At 32.3% G+C, this 26,809-nt stretch overlaps 1 protein-coding gene and 1 pseudogene across 1 annotated transcript; both read right to left on the bottom strand.

Moving 5' to 3' along the window:
- On the bottom strand, nt 1-1,616 carry LOC128193170 (transforming growth factor-beta-induced protein ig-h3-like; annotated as a pseudogene).
- Nucleotides 1,617-14,261: 12,645 nt separating this feature from the next.
- Nucleotides 14,262-24,022, bottom strand: LOC128193172 (transforming growth factor-beta-induced protein ig-h3-like). Its single transcript, XM_052866481.1, has 12 exons — nt 23,861-24,022; nt 23,287-23,501; nt 22,987-23,173; nt 22,803-22,901; nt 22,605-22,718; nt 22,408-22,496; nt 15,913-16,060; nt 15,341-15,555; nt 15,041-15,227; nt 14,857-14,955; nt 14,665-14,778; nt 14,262-14,556 (listed from the first exon to the last, which is right to left on the bottom strand). The coding sequence occupies exons 1-12, from the start codon at nt 24,000-24,002 to the stop codon at nt 14,417-14,419; spliced, it is 1,749 nt and encodes a 582-aa protein (XP_052722441.1). The 5' UTR covers nt 24,003-24,022; the 3' UTR covers nt 14,262-14,416.
- Nucleotides 24,023-26,809: the final 2,787 nt, after the last annotated feature.

Raw genomic sequence — 26,809 nt, 5'->3', positions numbered from 1 at the left:
TTTTCCGTTTTGACATTATTTATTGCAAAACATTTGTGTTTTCACTCAGTGGGTAACAATAAGCATATTAAATAACAAAATGTACGATAGCATTTGCAAAGTGTGATGCTATGAACAAAGGCATGAGGTGAAAAATGTGAAAATGTCGTAATGGTTTGTTCAAATAATTACTTTCTTCCCAATATCGAAGAAAAGATATGGCGGGCTGGAATAAGAACGTGATCAATGATGTGTACAACACCGTTGGTGGCGCTAATGTCGGCTTTTGTCACGTGAGCACGGTGATTAATAACAACACCATTAGTACCTGTAATGAAAGAAGAAAAAGTTTAAATGACGAGAATCGATTAATCAACTGATTTAGGTTCCGACAATGAAATGGTCTTAATACTTACTGACTCCAAGTCTGATGACGTCATGGTGAGAATCTAGAGTTGCGAGGTGTTCTCGGTTGTACAATCCAGCTGAGTATTCAGTGTGAGGAACGACGTGGTACTCCAGAATTTCTACAAAATTGGCATTCATACTTTATTTGAAATCAAAAATCAAAACTTTTTAAAGTTTTTTGTTCTGAAAATGGTATACTAGTACCTTTCAGAAGCTGTGGGTTGCTTTTCAGATTGTTTAATACATGACTGCCAAGTCTATTAAATGCAGCGTTGGTTGGTGCAAATACCGTTAGAGCATCTCCTAAACAAAAAAGGGGTTTCTCCATAAGGATACAGATGCAAAAGGAGGTTCGAAATGTACAAGAAGAACACAGGTGAATAGAGTACCCTGTAGTGCCCCGGCCAATCCTGCTGATTGGACCTGAGACAGAAGAGTGCTCAGGTCGCTGTTGCCGGCCACCAAATCCACAATGCTTCCTGAAGGAGGCATCATCACAGTGTCAATCACGTGCACCATACCATTTGAGGCGGTCAGGTCAAAGTGTGTGATTTTGGATCCTTCCACAGTCACCACCTACCAACAAAGAGTTCTTTTTTATGGAACTTCTATTTTCATTCACTTTTTGAGACAAATTATCTCTACAAATGTAGGAGACTCCAAATAGGAACACTTACGTGATTGTGATTATAGATGTTAAATCTGATTTTGGTTCCAGCCAAAGTCTCCAACTGAAGCTCATTGGATGCATCGGCCTTGTGAATGGAACCTTTGACCACGTGGTATTTCAGTATATTTGCCAAAGCAGTGGTATCTCTCTGTAGACCGTCAAGGACAGACTGGGGAAGTTTGGAGAATGCAGCATTTGTTGGAGCAAATATGGTGTACTCTCCTGTAATAGTAAAACAACTCATATTAGTATTCACTTGGTTCATCTCTTTGTTAAAAATGGAATAGCATCATTTATATTGTTTTGTATTTGACAATAATTAGAAAATTAATCACCAGCTCAGTTGTCCTGCTCGTTGACAAAATAATTTAAACAACAATTGTTTGAAACACAAATAAACCATATCATGCAAAATACCTGATAAGAGAGCGTCAGCCAGACCGGCTTGCTTGACAAGAGATATTAAAGTCGTCTCCCCGTCGTTTTGTAAAACCTCTACCAGGTTTCCTCCAAACACACTCTGTACAAACACGGTCAAAGCTACAAAAGCGATCATCATGGGTGGCTTAAAGTTGTGGTGTGTAAAAAAGAAAAATGTGAAGACAAAAGCAATTCCGATACATATATATAGCATTTCAATTTATGTAATCGTTTTTAACATCCGTCATGAAAATGTGTCCATGCTCATTCTCATTCTTTTAAGAATACATAATATCATTGGGTTCCCGACAGGGCATCATATAGAATATAATCTTTGAATAGCTTAAGATTTTATCCAATTCCCAAATTCAGCAGTTAAACTAGGAAAAATAATGTTCAAAGAAATGGTCATTCATTAAATGATGTAGATGATTAATTTATTTGAAATGGTTTGTTTTGAAATTTCAACGCTGACCAAGACCTTCCGTGCACCTCTTGAAGTGGAATGGTGTTTCGTAAGGTGAAGACAGTTATCTCTAGAGAAAATGACCACACGTGCATTTACATGACATTCATGATATCAGTCTTGCTGTGTATTCATTGGATAATTGTTTACAACACACACTAGATTTCAACTCTTTATTACTCTAAGTAAATAAAGATATATATCCATATATATATCAAATTGGCGAGAATCAAAAAGAAAAAACATTTTCAGACCAAGCAAATGTTTAAACAAAAACTGTACGATAGAAAGGAGTTTATTTCTACCTTCAGTTTATCGTTTCTACCCCTAATTCTTTAACTAGAACGAAAACAAAGGGACTAAACTTATTTCGCACCAACTAATAACATTGGTTTGAAAACATTCACAGAATGGCTGTAAGAGACATCCATTAAAGTTTGACTTTTGGGTAGCTAAATCTCAAATTTTGTTCACAAAAATCAAGAATGGACAGATTATGTGAACGCCGACTTCCTAAATTGAAAATAGACTATAAGAAACAAAGAAAACTTTACGTGTTTCGTTCATTTTAGGTGTTTAAATATAGAATCAACGAGACGCGTCAAAATAAGGTTGCGATAAGTTTGAGATTGCTCCGGATCATTGAACGTAGGCAAGTTTATCAGTTTTTCATAGATGATCTAATGATGTCATGGACAAGAAAGAATTGATACAATTCATCCTTGCTTACTTTATGTTTAATTTTCAAAGGATTATCTTTTTTTTCCAAGGAAAAAGGATTAAGGGCTCAATTATTTCCGAACATCCATTTATATCATTTTATGATGGAGGGACATGAGTTTATGTTATTCATTTTCTCTGCACGAATATTAAATTTCTTCCAACGTCTCTCTTTTGTTGAAAATATCAAATTGAAATATGAAACGCTATCTATTCTAATCATGCTATACGTTTATCCCATTTTCCCATTCAAAAAGTATGGAAAAATACACGCTTCAACTTTCTAGATTTAAAGCTAACAAAAAAAAATATCTTTATTTAGATATATGTTGGCTTAAACTTATCGTATCATCAGCCATAGTTACTACATAGCAAAAATGAACATTTCTCACTATGTTTTTAACAATATTTTTATAGCTTATCGTCGTAAAAACGAAGTTAGAAACCCTTGCATGAAGAACATCAGTATCATTTCAGCGAAATTTTGTGTTATTTATTGTCAGTGATTGAGTAAAGAGATCAGTGGTTGTTTTTCATGATGGCGATCAAAATGTCTTTGCAAATCAAAATTTAATAAGACTTGAATGAACAGAATTAGGCAATAATCATACGTTGATATGAAAGATTTCCTGGCAATACATTAATGTGAAAAAAAAACCCTAAGAATGTTCATAATTAAGTCCTGTGAGCACCATTACGTCAATGTTGTCAGAAACAGACTCATGTAGTATGTTCCTCGCTTTATCAGAAGGCTTCGTTTATGGAGAAAGTGAATTCTATATCAACTGTTACATTTATGTTAAAACCCCTTCTTTATTTTTCAAGGCAACATTGACGCTTGTTTGTGTCCATTTGAATAAAGACAGTAACACCTCTTGATTGTTAAAATATTGTCATTTATTTAAAAATGACGCAAAAATTATAGAACATATAAACATAAACAAAAGTGGCTAGAAGATCCACAAACATTTGAATAGAAAACAAATTGGAGAGTATAGAACAAAAGGGGTCTCCCAGCCGCAAAATTGCTAAAACTAGTTCACATGCTAAAAAACTACCATTAGTGAAATACAATGGAAACAAAAGTGGTGCATAAAAAAGGCCAACCATACAACCAGACAACCTGAAAGGTTGAAGCACCACTCAAAATGTTGCCTTGGTAAAATATTGAGTACCATTGTAAAAAGTTAATACATACAGCACCAAAAATATATACGAGTAGCAAAGCCAGACAGACAATTGCTGAATCTGACACCTATGGAAAACAATGACCGATGGAAAGCAAATTACAACAATGGCATACATCAGAAATGTAAGGAATATAAAATAAATAGTTTCCTAGCCATCTTGAAAACTGATTAAAACATCAAATTGTAAGCAGATTATTTTTCTTAAAATTGTAGACTAGGCTTTTACAACTAACCACAGATATTATAACCTGAAATCTGATGCAGGCAATTGCTGAACATGATATATAAACATAGATAATTAAAAAAAAAAGCAGCTGCATTGAACTGACAGACACACAATTAAGGTAAAAAACAAGTCAATAGTTTGATGCAGACAATTGCTGAACATGATATACAGGAACTACAATGGATTGAAAGATACACAATTAAGGTATAAACAAGTCAAATACTTTGATGCAGACAATTGCTGAACATCAAAAACACAAATCACAATTGGATTGGACGGCAAGTCAGCAACCTAAATGAACACTGGAATAGGACAAAGAAACTAACAAAGTAGGGAATTAATGCGAATATATTTTTGTACAGCATCTGATTTCCACCTACCAAGTTTTTGAATTTTAATTTGTGAAAGTCCTCGCTTAGCTGCCTCAGTGGCTGCCCCTATTCGAAAACCGTGGCCTTTGTACCATTGTGAATTAAGGCCTATAAACTTCACAGTGTTTTGAAGGTTAGTTGACAGAAATTGATAAGATACCGGGGAACCTAAATGAAATTGAAATAAGGGTCCATTTCTGTGTTTGTGAGCTGACAAATATAGTTGGAGGGTTGTGACTGGGCAAACTTGTGGTGGGGATACTTTAGAGAGAGATATGGTTATAGGGTGGGTATTATGCATGGTTTTTGATTGTCTCAATATTATTTCAACTGAAGACAACATAAATGTAACAGGTGATATAGAATTCAACTGTTACATTTATGCGGGATAAAAGCAAGAATGTCCATAGTTGAGTCCAGTGATTACCATTATGTCAATGTCTTCAGAAATAGACTCATGTACAATATTCTTCGCTTTTTCAGTGGGCTTTTTTAATGGAGAAAGTGAATTCTATATCAACCGTTTGTTTAAAAACCCGATGGGTCTTTTTTTCAAACAGCATATTTTGCGGGAACAAACTTTTCCTTGCTTCTATTTGTTCCAAGTTTTAATTTAAGTTTAAAATTTAGACAGTGAACAATTTTATCATTATTATTATGTTCATTGACAATCACATATAATCCCAGATCGATTTCTGAGAGATTATCGAGAATATGTAGTGTATAAAAATAAATTCCGTAATTGGTACCTCCATTCTGTCACAATATGACTGGAAATCAGAAATAAGTTTTAATGTCCATAAAAACCATCTTGCTTCGCAAAATTCATACATTTAAAGAAATAATAGACAATCAACAAAAAAACCATTAGTGTAATTTTTTATTTGCATTTTGAAGTTATTATCATATTTTTTTTTAAATTAAAGACTTAAATTAAAATTAAAATTTAACAATTAAAGAATAAAAAAAAATACTCAAATTAAAACTTAAAAATTAAAGAATAAAAATAAATACTCAAAATCAATTCCACGACGCATCTCTCATGCATGAGATTGCATTATTTCAATACTAACATAATATAGACATAAGTATTTTAAAAATTTCTATGGGTTGTAACTCAAAACAAAGAAGACTTCGATAACGGTACACAATATTATATTAGCATGAAAAATAGGGTAGGTCATTGACCTAGTCATTTGAAAGTGAAATATGGCACTACAATAGAAGGGCCTACAATAAACAAGAATGTTTTGTTTTATAAGTAGGATTTTAGTGCTCTGGAATAAAATTAAGTCAAAGATTCCTTTATGTCCCTAGAGGTTAATTCATTTCAAATTTTTTTGTCAAGTATAACCGACTAATAACAATGTCAAGTATTTGACTTTTTTCTACATGTCGGTGCGATCTAATGTCAAAGGTCTTTTAAAAGTCAATAGGTAAGAGTTTACAAATTCCATACATTTATTTGCATCTGTAAGGTGTGATAACATGAACATATGGCATAAGTTGAACATGTCAAAATGGTTTGTTCAAATGATTACTTTTTTCCAAATATCGATAAAATAGTCTATGGGTGGAATAAGTACTTCATCAATTATATGTATAACACCATAAATCAAATTTAGAGAATTTAAAAAATTCCTTATTTTTTATACATGCAAACCAACGAAGTACAGACAGTTATATTTTATTCACTTCTTACTGCTAACTCCAAATTTGATAGCCAAATTTAGAGGATGAAGAGTTCTCAGGTATTCCTGGCTGTACAATCCAGCTGATAATTCAGTGAAAGGAACTACGTGGTACTTCAGAGGTTCTACCAAAACACCTCAGGACATCACCTACATAACTAGCTAAAACTCAAAAATGGAAACGTCCGAGAGATCGTTCTTAAAAATGTGTACCCTTAAGAAGATGAAGGTTTCCGGTAAGATCGTCTTAAACATGAGTGCTTAGATTATCAAACGCAGCATTGGTTGGTTCGAACAATGTTAGACGATCTTCTGATAAAAAAAAAAGTGTTTTCTCATATGAACAAGTGTAAAAATTGAAATGTCAAAGTTAAAAAAATTGAGAGGGACAAGGTACCCTGTAATGTCCCTGCTAGACGATCAAGAACGGACTCAGGAAGTTCGGAGAAGGCAGCGTTGGTTGGAGTAAATATTGTGTAGTCGCCTGTTTATTTAAGAAAACTCGAATTAAAAACCACATCCTGTCTATTTTTAAATTATATTTTATTTCACTTCAACAATAATACCCATTTACAAATGCCAGATATCCTGGGTACTAGGAAAGCCGGCATCAATTATTATGAAATTATGAGGACAAAAGTAGTTAACAAGTAACAGCTTTCTAAAAAGCTTGCCTGGCTAAACAAAATTATACAATGGAAGCTTGCATGTATCAATTAGGCTATTTCATAAGAAATGAAATTTTATTTTCTCCTCTGATCATGAATTCAAAACCGGAACGTGCAGATTTCAGCAGATATTTTAGTCTTTTCTTCGATCTAATTCATGAACATGTGTATTACTAGAAGTTAAATTATTTCATTCAAATTATTTTTAGAATGTACAAATATCAGATAATGACATGTATTAAGCCTGAAAGCGGTAGATAAAAGAGGCAAATTGTTAAATTGTATTTATCATATCAAGATGCAAAATCAACTGAAAAGCATAATATTATATCTTATAATACAATTCCGATACCTATGGCCTAGATTCAGCATTAATGCCTTTCGTGTGCATATTGCGATTGTACGCCACACCATCTACTCAACTTTGGTAAAGTTAGAACACTAGTAACTTAGAAATGGCTATCAAAGGGCATCTGCTCTCAAAACTTCAAACTGTTTTATAAACCCTAAACTAACTCCAGCATCTGAAATTCATGGCCCTGATTAGGCATTCAAGTCTTTAAAGTCCGTAAGTATATCCAGATGCATCATCCATGCAAGTTTGGTGAAGTTAGGACAAGTAATAACTTAGATACAGGACATGCAACAAAAACTTTAACCAGGTCCAGACGTCGACGCCGATGCCGGTGGTATAGTGTAAGCCCCCCCCCCCCCGACTTTGTCTCGGTGAAATAAAAAGGGTGAACGATTAAAATCACGAAAGAAATTCCTAATTCTAAACCCAATACAATTCAATTAAAATTTCTTATTTTCAGTTTCTTTTATTACATGCTCTAATTAAAATCAAGGGGGGGGGATCCATGATGTTTTCATTTTTTATATGTAAATTTTGCAGCAAAAAAGTGGTGGGAGACAACGCCTCCCTCCAATGCTACGTGCCTATAATATTTACATGGTATGCTCCGGAGTATTCTCTTGATCCCAATTGGACTCGTCAACTAATCGACTCGCAAAAACTATGAATGAGACCTTTTATGGCGCGTAGTCCTGCTTTCCCATACACGCATCGACTGAAGTATCAATCCAAAGGTTTGAAGACCTCATCCTTTGGCATTAGATCCATGGAGAGGGGGTTAAATGCATGTTTTGACAATTGTTTTGTAGCAAATACATATATTATACTTTGGTTCGAAGGTTTTGGAAGAAATGTATCAAATAAGCACACATACTTGACTAGCAATTGTTTAATGTACATTTAGTAAGACACAAGTTGAACAAAATCGCCCAGTCGATAAAAATTCGGGTAACATCCCGCTTTGGCGATTTATAATAAGTCCCTCAAGTAGATAAAGTAGATTTTTCCAGCTATATGAATATATATTTGTTTTAATCCAAAGTGATGATTCGTTGGTAATAATGATAATCCAACACCAATTATTACTTACATTGTACCGTAATAGACAGTATGTAATAACTTATTGCGATCACCCCCACCACCTTTTTTAATTCTTAAGATTGGATTTGTGTAAAAAACTTATACCCATGTAATAAAGCTATCCCTAAAATCATTTTTTAAGAACGTGAAAAAATACTCCATCCCAACGAATCAAGCGCTTTTTCAAAATCTGTCAATAAAAGAATACCATCATTTGCATGTTCAATGCAATATACATAGATATGTAAAACAAATCTAGAATTATTCCAATAAATCACTCTTTGGCGTATGCAGAGTTCTCTTTGCTTTATAATTTATCAGTAAATTATTGTTATTGTCTTGTAAATATGAAGGCTATAATTTGCATATTATTTATGCATACTTTACTTATGTGCATGTTAAATTTAACGGTTTATAGCTTTTTAAAATCGTGATTATCTCCTTTCTTGAATGAGAGGGTAATAGAAATATAGTAAAATCCTTTGTTTTATATTATTTATTATTGTTTTGCAAAATTTAAAGATAAGTCTTATAGATTTTTACTTTATAAAGTTTCCATCTTTAAATTGAATCTAATGATTTATTAAATTCATTGAATATATCAATGATTATTTTTTTATATTAATAATCACATCCAGTTTCAATTCGTTTCCATGAGAAATTGAACATGGAGTTTTTACAGGAACCATAATCATCATAAGCAATAAATTAGCAATCGTAAAATAAGAATAGAGAATGTACACTTTCATTCACTACTAAGAAGATAAACAATTATAAGATGTATAGCTGGTTCGCGTCGAGAAATATTTATATGTTAATCAAAAGAACTTCTAGTCATTTAATCACTGATCAAAACTGATTGTTTTTAAGTAATCAGCGCTTAGACAAAATAAAGTTAAAAATAAATACTCATTAAAATAAATTGTAAACCAATTTTTATTGGCGTGCGAGAATTCGCGTGGTTCACGGGTATCTCATCTTTGTGCCTATTTCTCGCAACAAAGCGGTCACCAACCGTCGATGGTACATCAATGTCTAGATAATCTTCAATTAAGGACTAACAAATAAAAGTAGGTTTACAGTAAATTAGCAATATAAAAGTTAAATACCTGAAAGTAGAACGTCGGCCAGACCTGCTTATTTAACAAGAGCTAATAAAGTTGTTTCTCCGTCATTTTGTAGAACCTGTACCAAGCTTTCCCCCAAAACAATCTCCACAAATGCGGTTAAAGCTATAAAAGCGATCATCATTGGTGGCTTTGAGCTTTGTTACCAAAGGCTTGGGGATAGAAAACACACAACTCGTTAGATAAAAATCAAATACCATCGCAAATCATGAGAGATTATATATATATATATATATATATATATATATATATATATATATATATATATATATATATATATATATATATATATGATATTACCATTCACTGGATAAATAACTTTATCATGATTACTATATTTTCTCATATCAAAGATATATCAATTAATTTTATTTGACCTTTCTTATTTGTACGGGCTCAACTCAAGTTTCCTATACTATAATATGTACTTCTGACATCTAGACATGTTAATAACAATATCCTGTGTTACTCAAGTAAACATAAATCTGCCATTTGTTTTTATGCAACGGGTAAATACCCAAAAACCTTGAAAATACGCCGCTGGTTATTTTAAGATTTGGTAAGAAAGTGAGAAGATGAGACTTATTTATTTTAAAACCGTCTTATTTCAAAATGTTGCTTATTATTAAAACAAAAACCCCGTTATCAAAAAGAGCACAATCAGGGATTCTTATTGAAACATTAAAACTGCTATCCATCAATTATATACCACTTGTTTGTTCTAGAAATGGAATTTCCATGAAAACATCTGTAAGAGTTAAATGAAAAGTGATCAAGTGTCTTTAGTTCAGTGTTATTTCTAAATATTAAAATATTTATCCACTCTGACCACTGTTTCTTGCATCTTTTAAGTTTTAGCAAGTGTATTCGCCTATTTGTAACCATCCACCTTGACTAGTTGCGTGGTCAATGTCTGTTAAACGATTTTCGGCGTCAGAGACATATACATAACCCCTATCGGACTTCATATATAACTTGAGTGCAGGACAATAAGCAATGATTATGATTTGATTCAGAAAAATTATGTACTTTAATTAGAAATAATTTAAACAAATTAGCAGATAGAAATATTTGCTCGAATAAGGTTATCTTAAACTGGTAAATTATGCTAATTTTAACATGAACATTACATGGACCTTGCCTACAAAATAAAGAATTCTGAGTTCTGTATCTTGCTAATGACTCTTACGATTGGCACTCAAATTTTAATTGGTCGTTTAAACAGCATATACTTTGTAAACAATAAAAAATAACAAAATAAAATTTGATCAAATTCGTTACCGTGCCTTTCTAAATCTCAATAGCAGTAGTCAACAATTAGAACAATATTCTCTGTTCTGTCAATGTTTATTGCAGATTTTAGTCAATAGGTGACAACAAACTATTCGATAACAAACACATGTACATTCATTCACAACATATATATGAAAAAATATATAAGTGATATTTTACCATTTATTGATAGAAATACATGAAATTGCATAACAACTTCTGAGTAATTATAATTCTAAATAATTGTAACAAAGACTTTTTTCCCGAATCATTTCGGTTAGGATTCAGTGTTAATTATTACCTATGCACTAGTTTAAACTATTATCTTTAGTTCAAACTCTGAAATTAAAATTCATATTAACAGTATCTTGTTCAAATACCGAATTTCCATTCCCTTTTTTTTCTGCACAAGCTTTGAGAAATAATATCTAACCACTTCTAGATATATATTATGAGCACAAAACGAGTGTCTTGGAAATTGTAAAACCAAATTTTTTCAAAAGTCGTAATATAACTTATGTGCTCATGAATACTGGTAAGCTAAACCCTACATTGCTGTTGAATAGAATCTGAAGCAGTTCTGTTCTGCTACTACCTTGATTTAAAAAAAAAACAATGGCTTGTGTGAAATCATTTATTAACAATGCCAGATGAAGTTATACTGAATATAAACATAAAGATGTGAGACAGCATACATTCAGTAATTTATCAACAATGCAGCAGAAGGTGGGTCCAAAAAATACCCCACACTTTTACAAAAGGAAATTATCCATTCAGCTCAAATAAACAAATAACTTATAGTAGAGAGGATAGAAGAGGTGAAGGGCAAAACTTCCGAAGCACACCGATTTGGAGCCCAATTTGATATATTTAGGATCCTGCCAATAGCCCAAAAATGCTTTGAGTGGGAGTATGAAAACACCAAAAGACCCTATGATACCTTATACTATCATAATATGAATAAAAGATTGTAATATAATAAAAACATAATTCATAAAACTGTCAGTATTTCGATCATATGAATTCCTTTATATACATGTACATGAATACACTTGTTTTTGGTGAATCAAACAGATATTGTACGACAATATTTTCACGTTAGCAGACATAAGTCTAGCTTTGCTCCATCAAAAATATGGCAATTTCATTTTCATATTTGGTACGTGGAGCTTAAATGTTTTGTTACTATGAAGATATTCCTAAAACGCATTACTATAAATATTTTAAAAAATAACGAATTTTCGTCGGCTTAAATACATATACGTGCTTATTTATTGAATGTTTCTTAAAAAAGTTACACTTTGGCAATATTCGAAGCAATTTTGATACCTATTGATAATATTTAAATAGCTTTAAAAGCATATGTTTCATTAAACAGCTATTTGCAGACTTAAGCTTTTGTTCATAGCCTTATGGTCCGATTTGCTGAAGTAGATTGACGTGTAACTCTACTTTTGCTTTCTTAGAAACGATTGTTTTAAAATTTTGAAAAAAAGTGTTTGAAACAATATATGAAAAAACGACCCAATACAATTTGACTAAGAATCCTGATATATGTAGTCTTTCACGGTATGTTAGGAAGAAATGGATACACAGTGTAGTTATGAGTGCATTCATTTGGAAGGAAAGGCAGTGTTCATGTCTTGGATTAATTTGTTGATGTGCTAATCAAGCCCTTTTACTCCACTAAGACAAGATAAATGAAAAACACTTAATAAAGTCAATGTGGGGTTTGTGTCAATGTCATTTCCTCTGTGTGCTTTTATTTGTATTTGTTGATTTTACTTGCCATTACTGTGATGATGTTTGTAATGCCAATAGATACAAACAATTTTAATTACCTCCTTTACATGACAAATTTTCAGTAAGATTTGACCAAGGTTTAATGTATAATGCATAAAAAGCAATGTTTATAATTGTTTATTCACATACCTGTATTCAAGTAACATAAATTGGTCACGGGACCTCTCCCCTTTTCGGCAAACAATCTCCCGGATCCCTTTCCTGCGAAAAATATATCAGTAGTAACATGTAATATGATTGACATTGATAATGCTTCTTTATGTACAATGAATATTAAGAATATAATATTCGGATAAGAAATCATTATAATTTTTGTGACCCTAAAGGGGCATGGTCACGATTTTGGTCAAATTCTATTTTTCTGTTTTTTTTTTAATTTACAATGGTTTAAAATTGCATTTATAATGATCAAATAAAATTTGAGAGTCATCCAAAGAGTTATAAGCAAGATACGGGGCTCACAATTCTTTGTAATGTAGGCGATTGAAAAAAGGCTCGTGCCCTGTTTATGTTTACTTAGGTTCAATATACAGTAAAAAATCTTTTTCCAGCATATTTGTCTATCTTTTTATTCATTTTTAGCACAGATAAACAGTTTCTACTGTTAAACCGATTCATTTAAGGTCTAAACCTGGAATTTTTACTTCATCGTTCAAAATGTAAACAAACGCTTTGTTTACATAACAAAGAACTTCAGGCTCCGTAACTCGCTTTTAACTCAACAAATGACACTCAAATTTCGGTTGCCTATTAAAAATGCCTTATTGAAGCATCGTAAATAATAAAATCAGAAAAATATTTTTTGATTAAAATCCTGACCATGCCCCTTTAAAATATAGCAACAATGATTAATAAATAGAAATATAGTCAATATGAAATTGACTCTACACCTTTTAATGGATCAGTTATAGTGAAAACAATAGCGTCAGTACTTTTCAGTACTTGTCAGTACTTCTCAAAGCTTTTCAGTACCGTCAGTAAATTATGTCAGTAAATGTCTGAGTTTCCCAGTACTCTCTAAGTTTCTCAGTACTTTTCTAAGTTTATCAGCACCGTCAGTAAAAACATAGGTATTTGTCTAAGTCTTCAAGTAATGGCAGTACATTTATACGTACTAAGAGTTATGGTATAAGAACACATACGTGATTGTGATTATAGATGTTAAATCTGATTTTGGTTCCTGCCAAAGTCTCTAACTGAAGCTCATTGGATGCATCGGCCTTGTGAATGGAGCCTTTGACCACGTGGTACTTTAGGATATTTGCCAAAGCGGTGGTATCTCTCTGTAGACCATCAAGGACGGACTGGGGAAGTTTGGAGAAAGCAGCATTTGTTGGAGCAAATATGGTGTATTCTCCTATAACGTAAACGTAACTCGATTTGGTATGGACTTTCAATCGAAATTGAAATTATGATCGTTGATTTCATCATGATTTTTTTATTTTCTAAATTTAAAAATACATTATGATATTTCGAATAAATAAAGATGAAATTGAAATGTATAGTAATACAATAGCGTCAGTACTTTTCAGTACTTGTCAGTACTTCTCAAAGCTTTTCAGTACCGTCAGTAAATTATGTCAGTAAATGTCTGAGTTTCCCAGTACTCTCTAAGTTTCTCAGTACTTTTCTAAGTTTATCAGCACCGTCAGTAAAAACATAGGTATTTGTCTAAGTCTTCAAGTAATGGCAGTACATTGTCAGTAAATGGCAAAGTTTTATTAGTACAAAATGGGAATATCAGTACTTTTCTAGCGTGGAAAGGTGCACTGCCTTTTTAAATCTCAATACCAGAAGTCAACAACCAAAACAATATTTTCTGTTTTGTTAATGTTTATTGCAGATTTATAGCGTTTTCAGTCAATACGTAACAACAAGCTATTCGATGACAAACACATTTACATTCATTCACAACATGTAATAAATTAAAAGAGACAGTAGTTCCAAAATGTTCATTTGGTTTGTTCAGATTACTTTCTTCCTAATATCGAAGAAAAATGATGACGAGCTGGAATAAGAACGTGATCTATGATGTGTACGACACCATTGGTGGCGCTGATGTCGGCTTGTGTCACATGAGATTTGTGGTTAAGAACAACACCATTAGTACCTGAAGGTGAAGAAACACCGATCACATTAAAAGAATTGAAAAGTACTCATAAATTTGATACATTGAAGCCAATGAAGTTAAAAGATTGATGTTATTCTCAGTACTTACTACTGACTCCTAGTCTGATGATGTCATGGTGAGAATCAAGAGTTCTGAGGTGTTCCCGGTTGTACAATCCAGCTGAGTATTCAGTGTGAGGAACGACGTGGTACTCCAGAATTTCTACAAAAAGTGCGAGTTATTTTGTTTTGCAGTTTGAAGTGGAAATATTTAAAATAAAATTTTTAAATATATGTTTACCTTTAAGAAGCTGTGGGTGACTTTTAAGATTGTCCAAAACATGAGTGTCGAGTTTATTGAATGCAGCATCGGTTGGTGCGAACACTGTTAGACTATCTCCTGATAAAAGTGTTTTTGCATTAAAGGAAAGACATAAAAGAGAAATCTCAAAGCTTAGCAAGAAATCACGAGGTAGATAACCAACCTTGTAATGCCCCTGCCAATCCTGCTGATTGCACCAGAGACAATAGAGTACTCAGGTGGCTGTTGCCGGCCACCAAATCCACAATGCTTCCTGTAGGAGGCATCATCACAGTGTCAATCACGTGCACCATTCCATTTGAGGCGGTCAGGTCAAAGTGTGTGATTTTGGATCCTTCTACTGTCACCACCTACAAAAAGATTTCTTTTGAGCTCATTCCTTATATATAGATTTAATTCCAACTAAATATTTGCATAAATATTTTTTTCACCGGACTAAGAGTTATGGTATAAGAACACATACGTGATTGTGATTATAGATGTTGAATCTGATTTTGGTTCCTGCCAAAGTCTCTAACTGAAGCTCATTGGATGCATCGGCCTTGTGAATGGAGCCTTTGACCACGTGGTACTTTAGGATATTTGCCAAAGCGGTGGTATCTCTCTGTAGACCATCAAGGACGGACTGGGGAAGTTTGGAGAAAGCAGCATTTGTTGGAGCAAATATGGTGTATTCTCCTATAACGTAAACGTAACTCGATTTGGTATGGACTTTCAATCGAAATTGAAATTATGATCGTTGATTTCATCATGATTTTTTTATTTTCTAAATTTAAAAATACATTATGATATTTCGAATAAATAAAGATGAAATTGAAATGTATAGTAATACGAATTCATTCACACAAATGTATTCACAAATGTTAAAGTGTACCATAAATGAATACTTGAATCCAAATAGTTTGATCAAAGAATTTCCTATTGATCTGGCAATTGAATTTACTGATGCTTAAAGATCCTAAGCTTAATCGGAACAATTGTGGTGATCAACGAGAATTATTTTTTTTTACCACCAAGCCATTGTAATAGAATTACCTGACAGCAGAGCATCAGCCAGACCTGCTTGTTTCACAAGTGAAATCAACGTCGTCTCACCATTGTGCTGTAAAACATCCACCAGGTTACCTGCAAACACGCTCTGTACAAACACGGTCAAAGTTACAAAGGCGATCATCATTTGTTGCTACAATCGTTCGTTTTGTTCGAAAAGTTTTGTGAAGACATTAGCGATTTCCATATATTTATAGTAGTTCACTTTATGTAAACTATTTCAACATCAGTCACAGAAATGTGCCCTTGACTGTTTTCATAACAATACAGGATGCTTCTAAGGCTTCTCAGAGGATCAACTTTGTATTCATCTTTGAACTATTCTATTTCTAATTCGATACAAACATTCAGTCTGTCAATTAAAAATAAAAAGTTTCATTCATTTGATATGATTAATTAAAAGAAATTTGATATCGAGTGTTTTCAATTTTTTTGAATTGACAGAAACCCCTCGATGACCTCTGGAAGTGTGTAATGGTCTTTCGTAAACTGAATACAGTTATCTCTAGAAGATTTGACCACACGTGTACTTACTCATGGTATCATTCACGCTCTGAATTCCGTCAGATTCTTCGTATTCTTCCATGTAAAATACTTCACATTTATAGGTAAATAAAAGTGTTATTTTATCATTTATTGAAATAAGTATATGGTATTGCATAAAAACTTCACAGTAATTCTAAATGATTGTAATGAAAATGATTGTTTTTATCATTTAGATTAAGATTCAGTTTTATTTATTATATGTCCTTTTACTTAAACTATTCATCTTTCGTGACAACTCTTAATTTGAAATACACATTAACAGTATCTTGTTTAATTATCGAACTTTCATTTCGTCAGTTTCCGCACAAGCGATGAGATATTATATCTAACCACTTTTAGATGTATATTATGAACGCAAAACGAGTTTTCTGGAAATTGTAAAACAAAATTTTTTCAAAAGTCGTAATAAAACTTATTCTTGATAAATTAAACATATATTGTTCGACAATATTTTAACAATAGAAGACATAAGTCTAATTTTGCCTTATCAAAAAATGGCAATTTTACATAATTGTAACGTGGAGTTTGAATATTTTGTCACTTTGAAAATATTCTTAAGACGCAGTACAATCAGCATGTATGAAGGATACTAAATTTTCGTTGGCTTATATATACATGTATATATTCGTGCTTATTTATTAAATGTTTCTTAAAAGACTTACACTTGCAATATTCAAAGCAATTTTGATACCTCCCTCTAATATTTAAACATTTTTAAAAGCATAGTTAGATAACCAACTTTTTTCAGACTTAAGCTTTAGTTTTTATAGCAATATGGTCCGATTTGCTGAGGTAGATTGAAGCGTAAAACTACTCTTGCTTTCTTAGAAACGATTATTTTCAAATTTAATTTAGAATCCTGATCTATGAAGTCTTTCAAGGTATGTTAGGAAGAAAAATATACACGGTGTAAATATTAAAGCATTCATTTGGAAGGAAAGGTGGTGTTCATGTCTGGGGTAATTTGTTGATGTGCTAATCAAGCCCTTTTTGTCCATTTGGATAAGATAAATGATGAACACTTAATAAAGTCAATGTGGAGTTTGTGTTCAATGCCATTTCCTCTTTTTGCTTTTATTTTTATTCTTTGATTTTACTTACCATTAATTTGAAGATACGTGTATTTGTAATGCCCATAGTTACCTTAAAAAACACATTCTTAGTTAGATTTGACCAAGATTTTAATGTATAAAGCATAAACGGTTATAAATATTTTATCTTTAAAAAAAATGATCGACTTGTCGATATCCGTAATGAATTATTGTCAACTTTGTTCACAGACTTGATACTTAAATCTTCAAGTTAAATTGAAGATGGGTTGCAGAGTTGTTTTTGTCATCAATTTCTGAATGCAATTTAGACCACTCGTGTGGCCATTCTGTGTACATTCGTTTATGACGTCATGACTGAGTCATCTCAAGATTTCTCGATCATTCTCTTCTCTAATGACAAATGTTTGTGGTGATAATAAAGTTAAACTGATACCTCTATTTTAAGGATAACTCCACATAAAGTTTTCAAGATAGGAAGTTCTGTTTTTGCACATCAATTGTACATATAGTAGAGATATGCATAATGCTCCGCTTTTGATTTCTGATCATGAATAAAAAAACCCACCAGCACACTTCGTCAGTGTTTGGCCATATATTTCATATGGATCCTCCATTTTTCTGGATATGGTTAAGTAGTGATTTTCAATTCAGGGTTGACATGGATTATGGATACAGTTCATAAAAAGGAAGACCTGGTCTGCTTTCTCATTACCAGCTTTTCACTTGTATCTGTGGTGTTTTATGGATCGTTAGAGGACCATTTCTGAAACATGATAACCTTGTTTAAAAGGGATATATGCTCTTATATTTATATCATTCTAATATAAGTATATATGATATGTAAACGGTGTGACCGTTGGACCGAGCACAGATTCAACAAGTAAAATTAATTGTAAACCAATTTTTATTGGCGTGCGAGAATTTATATTAAAACCGTCTTATTTCAAATCGTTGCTTATTATTAAAACAAAAACCCCGTTACCAAATAGAGCATAATCAGGGCGTTTTATTGAAACATTAAATTGCTATCCATCGATTGTATACAACTTGTTTGTTCTAGAGATGGAATTTCCATGAAAACTTCTGTAAGAGTTAAATGAAAAGTGATCAAGTGTTTTTAGTTCAGTGTTATTTCTAAATATTGGAATTATATTTATCCATTCTGACCACTGTTCCTTGCATCTTTTAAGTTTAAGCAAGTGTATTCGCCTATTTGTAACCATCCACATTGACTCGTCGCGTGGCCAATGTCTGTTAAACGATTTCCACCGTCGGAGACATGTACATAACCCCTATCGGACTTCATAGTTTACTAGAGTGCAGGACGATAAGCAATGATTATGATTTGATTCAGAAAAATTATGTACTTTAATTAGAAATAATTTAAACAAATTAGCAAGTAGAAATATTTGCTCGATTAAGGTTATCTTAAACTGGTAAATTAAGCTAATTTTAACATGAACATTACATGGACCTTGCCTACAAAATAAAGAATTCTGAGTTCTGTATCTTGCTAATGACTCTTACGATTGGCACTCAATTTTTAATTGGTCGTTTAAGCGGCATATACTTTGTAAACAATAAAAAATAACAAAATAAAATTTGATCAAATTCGTTACCGTGCCTTTCTAAATCTCAATAGCAGTAGTCAACAATTAGAACAATTATTCTCTGTTCTGTCAATGTTTATTGCAGATTTTAGTCAATAGGTGACAACAAGCTATTCGATAACAAACACATGTACATTCATTCACAACATATATCTATATGAATAAAGACATTGACTTTAAAAAGACATTTAAAAAATTGACAGAAACCCCTCGATGACCTCTTGAGTCTTTCGTAAACTGAAAACAGTTATCTTTGGAAGATTTGACCACACGTGTACTTACTCATGATAACATTCACGCTCTGAATTTTGTCAAATCCTTGCATTTTTCCATGTTAAATACTTCATATTCTGAGGTTAATAAAAGTGATATTTTACCATTTATTGATAGATATACATTTCGGTTGAGATTCAGTGTTAATTATTACCTGTGCACTTGTTTAAACTATTATCTTTAGTTCAAACTCTGAAATTAAGATTCATATTAACAGTATCTTGTTCAAATATCGAATTTCCATTCCCTTTTTTTTTTTTTAGATATATATTATGAACACAAAACGAGTGTGTTGGAAATTGTAAAACAAAACTTTTTTCAAAAGTAATATAACTTATGTGCTCATAAATACTGGTAAACTAAACCCTACATTGCTATTGAATAGAATCTGAAGCAGCTCAGTTCTGCTGCTACCTTGATTTAAAAGAAACCAATGGCTTGTGTGAAATCATTTATTAACAATGCCAGATGAAATTATACTGAATATAAACATAAAGATGTGAGACAGCATACATTCAGTAATTTATCAACAATGCAGCAGAAGGTGGGTCCAAAAAATACCCCACACCTTTTGCAAAAGGAAATTATCTATTCAACTCAAATAAACAAATAACTTATAGTAGAGAGGAAAGAAGAGGTGAAGGGCAAAACTTCCGAAGCACACCGATTTGGAGCCTAATTTGATATATTTAGGATCCTGCCATGACCCAAAAATGCTTTGAGTGGGAGTATGAAAACACCCAAAGACCCTATGATACCTTATACTATCATAATATGAATAAAAGATTGTAATATAATAAAAACATAATTCATAAAACTGTCAGTATTTCGATCATATGAATGTTTTTGATGAATCAAACAGATATTGTACGACAATATTTTCACGTTAGCAGACATAAGTCTAGCTTTGCTCCATCAAAAATATGGCAATTTCATTTTCATATTTGGTACGTGGAGCTTAAATGTTTTGTTACTATGAAGATATTCCTAAAACGCATTACTATAAATATTTAAAAAAAATAACGAATTTTCGTCGGCTTAAATACATATACGTGTTTACATGTATTTATTGAATGTTTCTTAAAAAACTTACACTTTGGCAATATTCGAAGCAATTTTGATACCTATTGATAATATTTAAATAGCTTTAAAAGCATATGTTTCATTAAACAGCTATTTGCAGACTTAAGCTTTTGTTCATAGCCTTATGGTCCGATTTGCTGAAGTAGATTGACTGTAACTCTACTCTTGCCTTCTTAGAAACGATTAGTTTAAAATTGTGAAAAAAAGTGTTTGAAACAATATATGAAAAAACGACCCAATACAATTTGACTAAGAATCCTGATATATGTAGTCTTTCACGGTATGTTAGGAAGAAATGGATACATAGTTTAGTTATGAGTGCATTCATTTGGAAGGAAAGGCAGTGTTCATGTCTTGGATTAATTTGTTGATGTGCTAATCAAGCCCTTTTAGTCCACTAAGATAAATGAAAAACACTTAAAGTCAATGTGGGGTTTGTGTCAATGTCATTTCCTCTGTTTGCTTTTATTTGTATTTGTTGATTTTTCTTGCCATTACTGTGATGATGTTTGTAATGCCAATAGATACAAACAATTTTAATTACCTCCTTTACATGACAAATTTTCAGTCAGATTTGACCAAGGTTTTAATGTATAATGCATAAAAAGCAATGTTTATAATTGTTTATTCACATACCTGTATTCAAGTTACATAAATTGGTCACGGGACCTCTCCCCTTTTCGGCAAACAATCTCCCGGATCCCTTTCCTGCGAAAAACATATCAGTAGTTAATATGATTGACATTGATAATGCTTCTTTATGTACAATGAATATTAAGAATATAATATTCGGATAAGAAATCATTATAATTTTTGTGACCCTTAAGGGGCATGGTCACGATTTTGGTCAAATTCTATTTTTCTGTTTTTTTGAATTTACAATGGTTTAAAATTGCATTTATAATGTCAAATAAAATTTGAGAGTCATCCTTGGAGTTAAAAGCAAGATACGGGGCTCACAATTCTTTGTAATGTAGGCGATTGAAAAAAGGCTCGTGCCCTGTTTATGTTTACTTAGGTTCAATATACAGTAAAAAATCTTTTTCCAGCATATTTGTCTATCTTTTTATTCATTTTTAGCACAGATAAACAGTTTCTACTGTTTAACCGATTCATTTAAGGTCTAAACCTGGAATTTTTACTTCATCGTTCAAAATGTAAACAAACGCTTTGTTTACATAGCAAAGAACTTCAAGCTCCGTAACTCGCTTATAACTCAACAAATGACACTCAAATTTCGGTTGCCTATCAAAAATGCCTTATTGAAGCATCGTAAATAATAAAATCAGAAAAATATTTTTTGATCAAAATCGTGACCATGCCCCTTTAAAATATAGCAACAATGATTAATAAATAGAAATATAGTCAATATAAAATTGACTGTACACCTTTTAATGGATCAGTTACAGTGAAAACAATAGCGTCAGTACTTTTCGGTACTTGTCAGTACTTCTCAAAGCTTTTCAGTACCGTCAGTAAATTATGTCAGTAAATGTCTGAGTTTCCCAGTACTCTCTAAGTTTCTCAGTACTTTTCTAAGTTTATCAGTACCGTCAGTAAAAACATAGGTATTTGTCTAAGTCTTCAAGTACATTGTCAGTAAATGGCAAAGTTTATTAGTACAAAATGGGAATATCAGTACTTTTCTAGCGTGGAAAGGTGCACTGCCTTTTTAAATCTCAATACCAGAAGTCAACAACCAAAACAATATTTTCTGTTTTGTTAATGTTTATTGCAGATTTATAGCGTTTTCAGTCAATACGTAACAACAAGCTATTCGATGACAAACACATTTACATTCATTCACAACATGTAATAAATTAAAAGAGACATTAGTTCCAAAATGTTCATTTGGTTTGTTCAGATTACTTTCTTCCTAATATCGAAGAAAAATGATGACGAGCTGGAATAAGAACGTGATCTATGATGTGTACGACACCATTGGTGGCGCTGATGTCGGCTTGTGTCACATGAGATTTGTGGTTAAGAACAACACCATTAGTACCTGAAGTGGAAGAAACGCCGTTCACATTAAAAGAATTGAAAAGTACTCATAAATTTGGTACATTGAAGCCAACGAAGTTAAAAGATTAATGTTATTCTCAGTACTTACTACTGACTCCTAGTCTGATGATGTCATGGTGAGAATCAAGAGTTCTGAGGTGTTCCCGGTTGTACAATCCAGCTGAGTATTCAGTGTGAGGAACGACGTGGTACTCCAGAATTTCTACAAAAAGTGCGAGTTATTTTGTTTTGCAGTTTGAAGTGGAAATATTTAAAATAAAACTTTTAAATATATCTTTACATGTACCTTTAAGAAGCTGTGGGTGACTTTTAAGATTGTCCAAAACATGAGTGTCGAGTTTATTGAATGCAGCATCGGTTGGTGCGAACACTGTTAGACCATCTCCTGATAAAAGTGTTTTTGCTTTAAAGAAAAGACATAAAAGAGAAATCTCAAAGCTTAACAAGAAATCACGAGGTAGATAACCAACCTTGTAATGCCCCTGCCAATCCTGCTGATTGCACCAGAGACAATAGAGTACTCAGGTGGCTGTTGCCGGCCACCAAATCCACAATGCTTCCTGTAGGAGGCATCATCACAGTGTCAATCACGTGCACCATTCCATTTGAGGCGGTCAGGTCAAAGTGTGTGATTTTGGATCCTTCTACTGTCACCACCTACAAAAAGATTTCTTTTGAGCTCATTCCTTTTATATAGATTTAATTCCAACTAAATATTTGCATAAATACTTTTTTCACCGGACTAAGAGTTATGGTATAAGAACACATACGTGATTGTGATTATAGATGTTAAATCTGATTTTGGTTCCTGCCAAAGTCTCTAACTGAAGCTCATTGGATGCATCGGCCTTGTGAATGGAGCCTTTGACCACGTGGTACTTTAGGATATTTGCCAAAGCGGTGGTATCCCTCTGTAAACCATCAAGGATGGACTGGGGAAGTTTGGAGAAAGCAGCATTTGTTGGAGCAAATATGGTGTATTCTCCTATAACGTAAACGTAACTCGATTTGGTATGGACTTTCAATCGAAATTGAAATTATGATCGTTGATTTCATCATGATTTTTTTCATTTTCTAAATTTAAAAATACATTGTGATATTTCGAATAAATAAAGTTGAAATTGAAATGTATAGTAATACGAATTCATTCACACAAATGTATTCACAAATGTTAAAGTGTACCATAAATGAATACTTGAATCCAAATAGTTTGATCAAAGAATTTCCTATTGATCTGGCAATTGAATTTACTGATGCTTAAAGATCCTAAGCTTAATCGGAACAATTGTGGTGATCAACGAGAATTATTTTTTTTTTACCACCAAGCCATTGTAATAGAATTACCTGACAGCAGAGCATCAGCCAGACCTGCTTGTTTCACAAGTGAAATCAACGTCGTCTCACCATTGTGCTGTAAAACATCCACCAGGTTACCTGCAAACACGCTCTGTACAAACACGGTCAAAGCTACAAAGGCGATCATCATTTGTTGCTACAATCGTTCGTTTTGTTCGAAAAGGTTTGTGAAGACATTAGCGATTTTCATATATTTATAGTAGTTCACTTTATGTAAACTATTTCAACATCAGTCACAGAAATGTACCCTTGACTGTTTTCATAACAATACAGGATACTTCTAAGGCTTCTCAGAGGATCAAATTTGTATTCATCTTTGAACTATTCTATTTCTAATTCGATACTAACATTCAGTCTGTCAATTAAAAATAAAAAGTTTCATTCATTTGATATGATTAATTAAAAGAAATTTGATATCGAGTGTTTTCAATTTTTTTTGATTTGACAGAAACCCCTCGATGACCTCTGGAAGTGTGTAATGGTCTTTCGTAAACTGAATACAGTTATCTCTAGAAGATTTGACCACACGTGTACTTACTCATGGTATCATTCACGCTCTGAATTCCGTCAGATTCTTCGTATTCTTCCATGTAAAATACTTCACATTTATAAATAAATAAAAGTGTTATTTTATCATTTATTGAAATAAGTATATGGTATTGAATAAAAACTTCACAGTAATTCTAAATGATTGTAATGAAAACGATTGTTTTTATCATTTAGGTTAAGATTCAGTTTTATTTATTATATGTCCTTTTACTTAAACTATTCATCTTTCGTGAAAACTCTTAATTTGAAATACACATTAACAGTATCTTGTTTAATTATCGAACTTTCATTTCCTCTGTTTCCGCACAAGCGATGAGAAATAATATCTAACCACTTTTAGATGTATATTATGAACGCAAAACGAGTTTTGTGGAAATTGTAAAACAACATTTTTTCAAAAGTCGTAATATAACTTATTCTTGATAAATTAAACATATATTGTTCGACAATATTTTAACATTAGAAGACATAGGTCTAATTTTGCTCTATCAAAAAATGGCAATTTTACATAATTGTAACGTGGAGTTTGAATATTTTGTCACTTTGATAATATTTTTAAGACGCAGTCGATCAACATATATGAAGGATACTAAATTTTCGTTGGCTAAAATATATATTCGTGCTTATTTATGAAATATTTCTTAAAAGGCTTACATTTGCAATATTCAAAGCAATTCTGATACCTCCCTCTAATATTTAAACATTTTTAAAAGTATAGTTAGATTACCAAGTTTTTTTCAGACTTAAGCTTTAGTTTTTATAGCAATATGGTCCGATTTGCTGAGGTAGATTGAAGCGTAAAACTACTCTTGCTTTCTTAAAAACGATTATTTTCAAATTTAATTAAGAATCCTGATCTATGAAGTCTTTCAAGGTATGTTAGGAAGTGCCATTTCCTCTTTTTGCTTTTATTTGTATTCTTTGATTTTACTTACCATTAATTTGAAGATACATGTATTTGTAATGCCCATAGTTACCTTAAATAACACATTCTTACTTAGATTTGACCAAGATTTTAATGTATAAAGCATAAACGGTTATAAATATTTTATCTTTAAAAAAAATGATCGACTTGTCGATATCCGTAATAAATTATTGTCAACTTTGTTCACAGACTTGCTGTTATACACTGGATTTTTTTGATACTTAAATCTTCAAGTTAAAATGAAGGTGGGCTGCAGAGTTGTTTTTGTCATCAATTTCTGAATGCAATTTAGACCACTCGTGTGGCCATTCTGTGTACATTCGTTTATGACGTCATTCCATATAAAAGAAAACCCGGTTTGCTTTCTCATAACCAGCTTTTCACTTGTATCTGTGGTGTTTTATGGATCGTTAGAGGACCGTTTCTGAACCATGATTACGTTGTTTAAATGGGATATATGCTCTTATATTTATATCATTCTAATATAAGTACATGTATAATATGTAAACGGTGTGACCGTTGGACCGAGCGCAGATTCAACATACTACTAGTGCAATTTGATTTTTGTAGAACAAAATTTATTTATAACGCACACAGTAGGATCCGCCTGGGTGCCTATTCAGATCATTAGCCAAAGTTTAACTAAACGTCGCATGCTCAGTCTTTATGATGACGTCGTGTTTCAGACGTAAGACGTACACGTTTTGTCTTCGGAAATAGTCGAAGTGAGTTACGTTTTTCCGAACTTTTTTAATTTCTTCTTTCATTGTTTATCAACTTAATTCATATAAATATCGCGATAATAAAATCAAATACTTTATTCAGTATCTTAAAGATCAGTTCCTTGATCATGATTTAATGTTTTTATTTTCCATCTGATAATTTAATAAGACATACAAAGAACTAGTCGTATTTCTTGATTAAAGAACTATATTGAATCTTATCTGGTGTCCTCTTTTATTTCTTTTAACTAGACTTTGACCCTTTCGTGCACGGGTTGACATTTCATATGATATTGAACATTTACGAAATAGATACGTCGACGCACCGTATTGTAATGTTGACATTTACATAATTAAGCCCCAAGCATACAATAATGCTATTAATTTCACTACACTCTGCTTTGTTAGAATAATCTAACTGTGTCACGGGAAAGGCCTTCACCGAGGTTAAAATGCCTCCCATATACCCGTAATGTAGCAAAAAATTACAGAATAGCTCCGAAACGATTTTAGAGAAAATTAATGATGCTGCATTGAAAATAAGGTCAAATTATCCATAACAAACCATTTTGAAGCTGTAAATACCTTTCATCTAAAAATGTAATTCATATTATTGAATAATTCAACGCTTTTCACCAAATTCGCTTCGAATTTACACATCATGTTGACATTTGGAACTCTCGTGATTTTTTATATTAAATGTACTGAAGCAGAATTATCTCCCGTATTTCCTTAAAATTC

The sequence above is a fragment of the Crassostrea angulata genome, chromosome 7, assembly GCF_025612915.1.
Source record: "Crassostrea angulata isolate pt1a10 chromosome 7, ASM2561291v2, whole genome shotgun sequence".
Lineage (NCBI taxonomy): Eukaryota > Metazoa > Mollusca > Bivalvia > Ostreida > Ostreidae > Magallana > Magallana angulata.
Note: the sequence above shows the minus strand (reverse complement) of the source record. Positions and strands in the feature narration are given on the sequence as shown.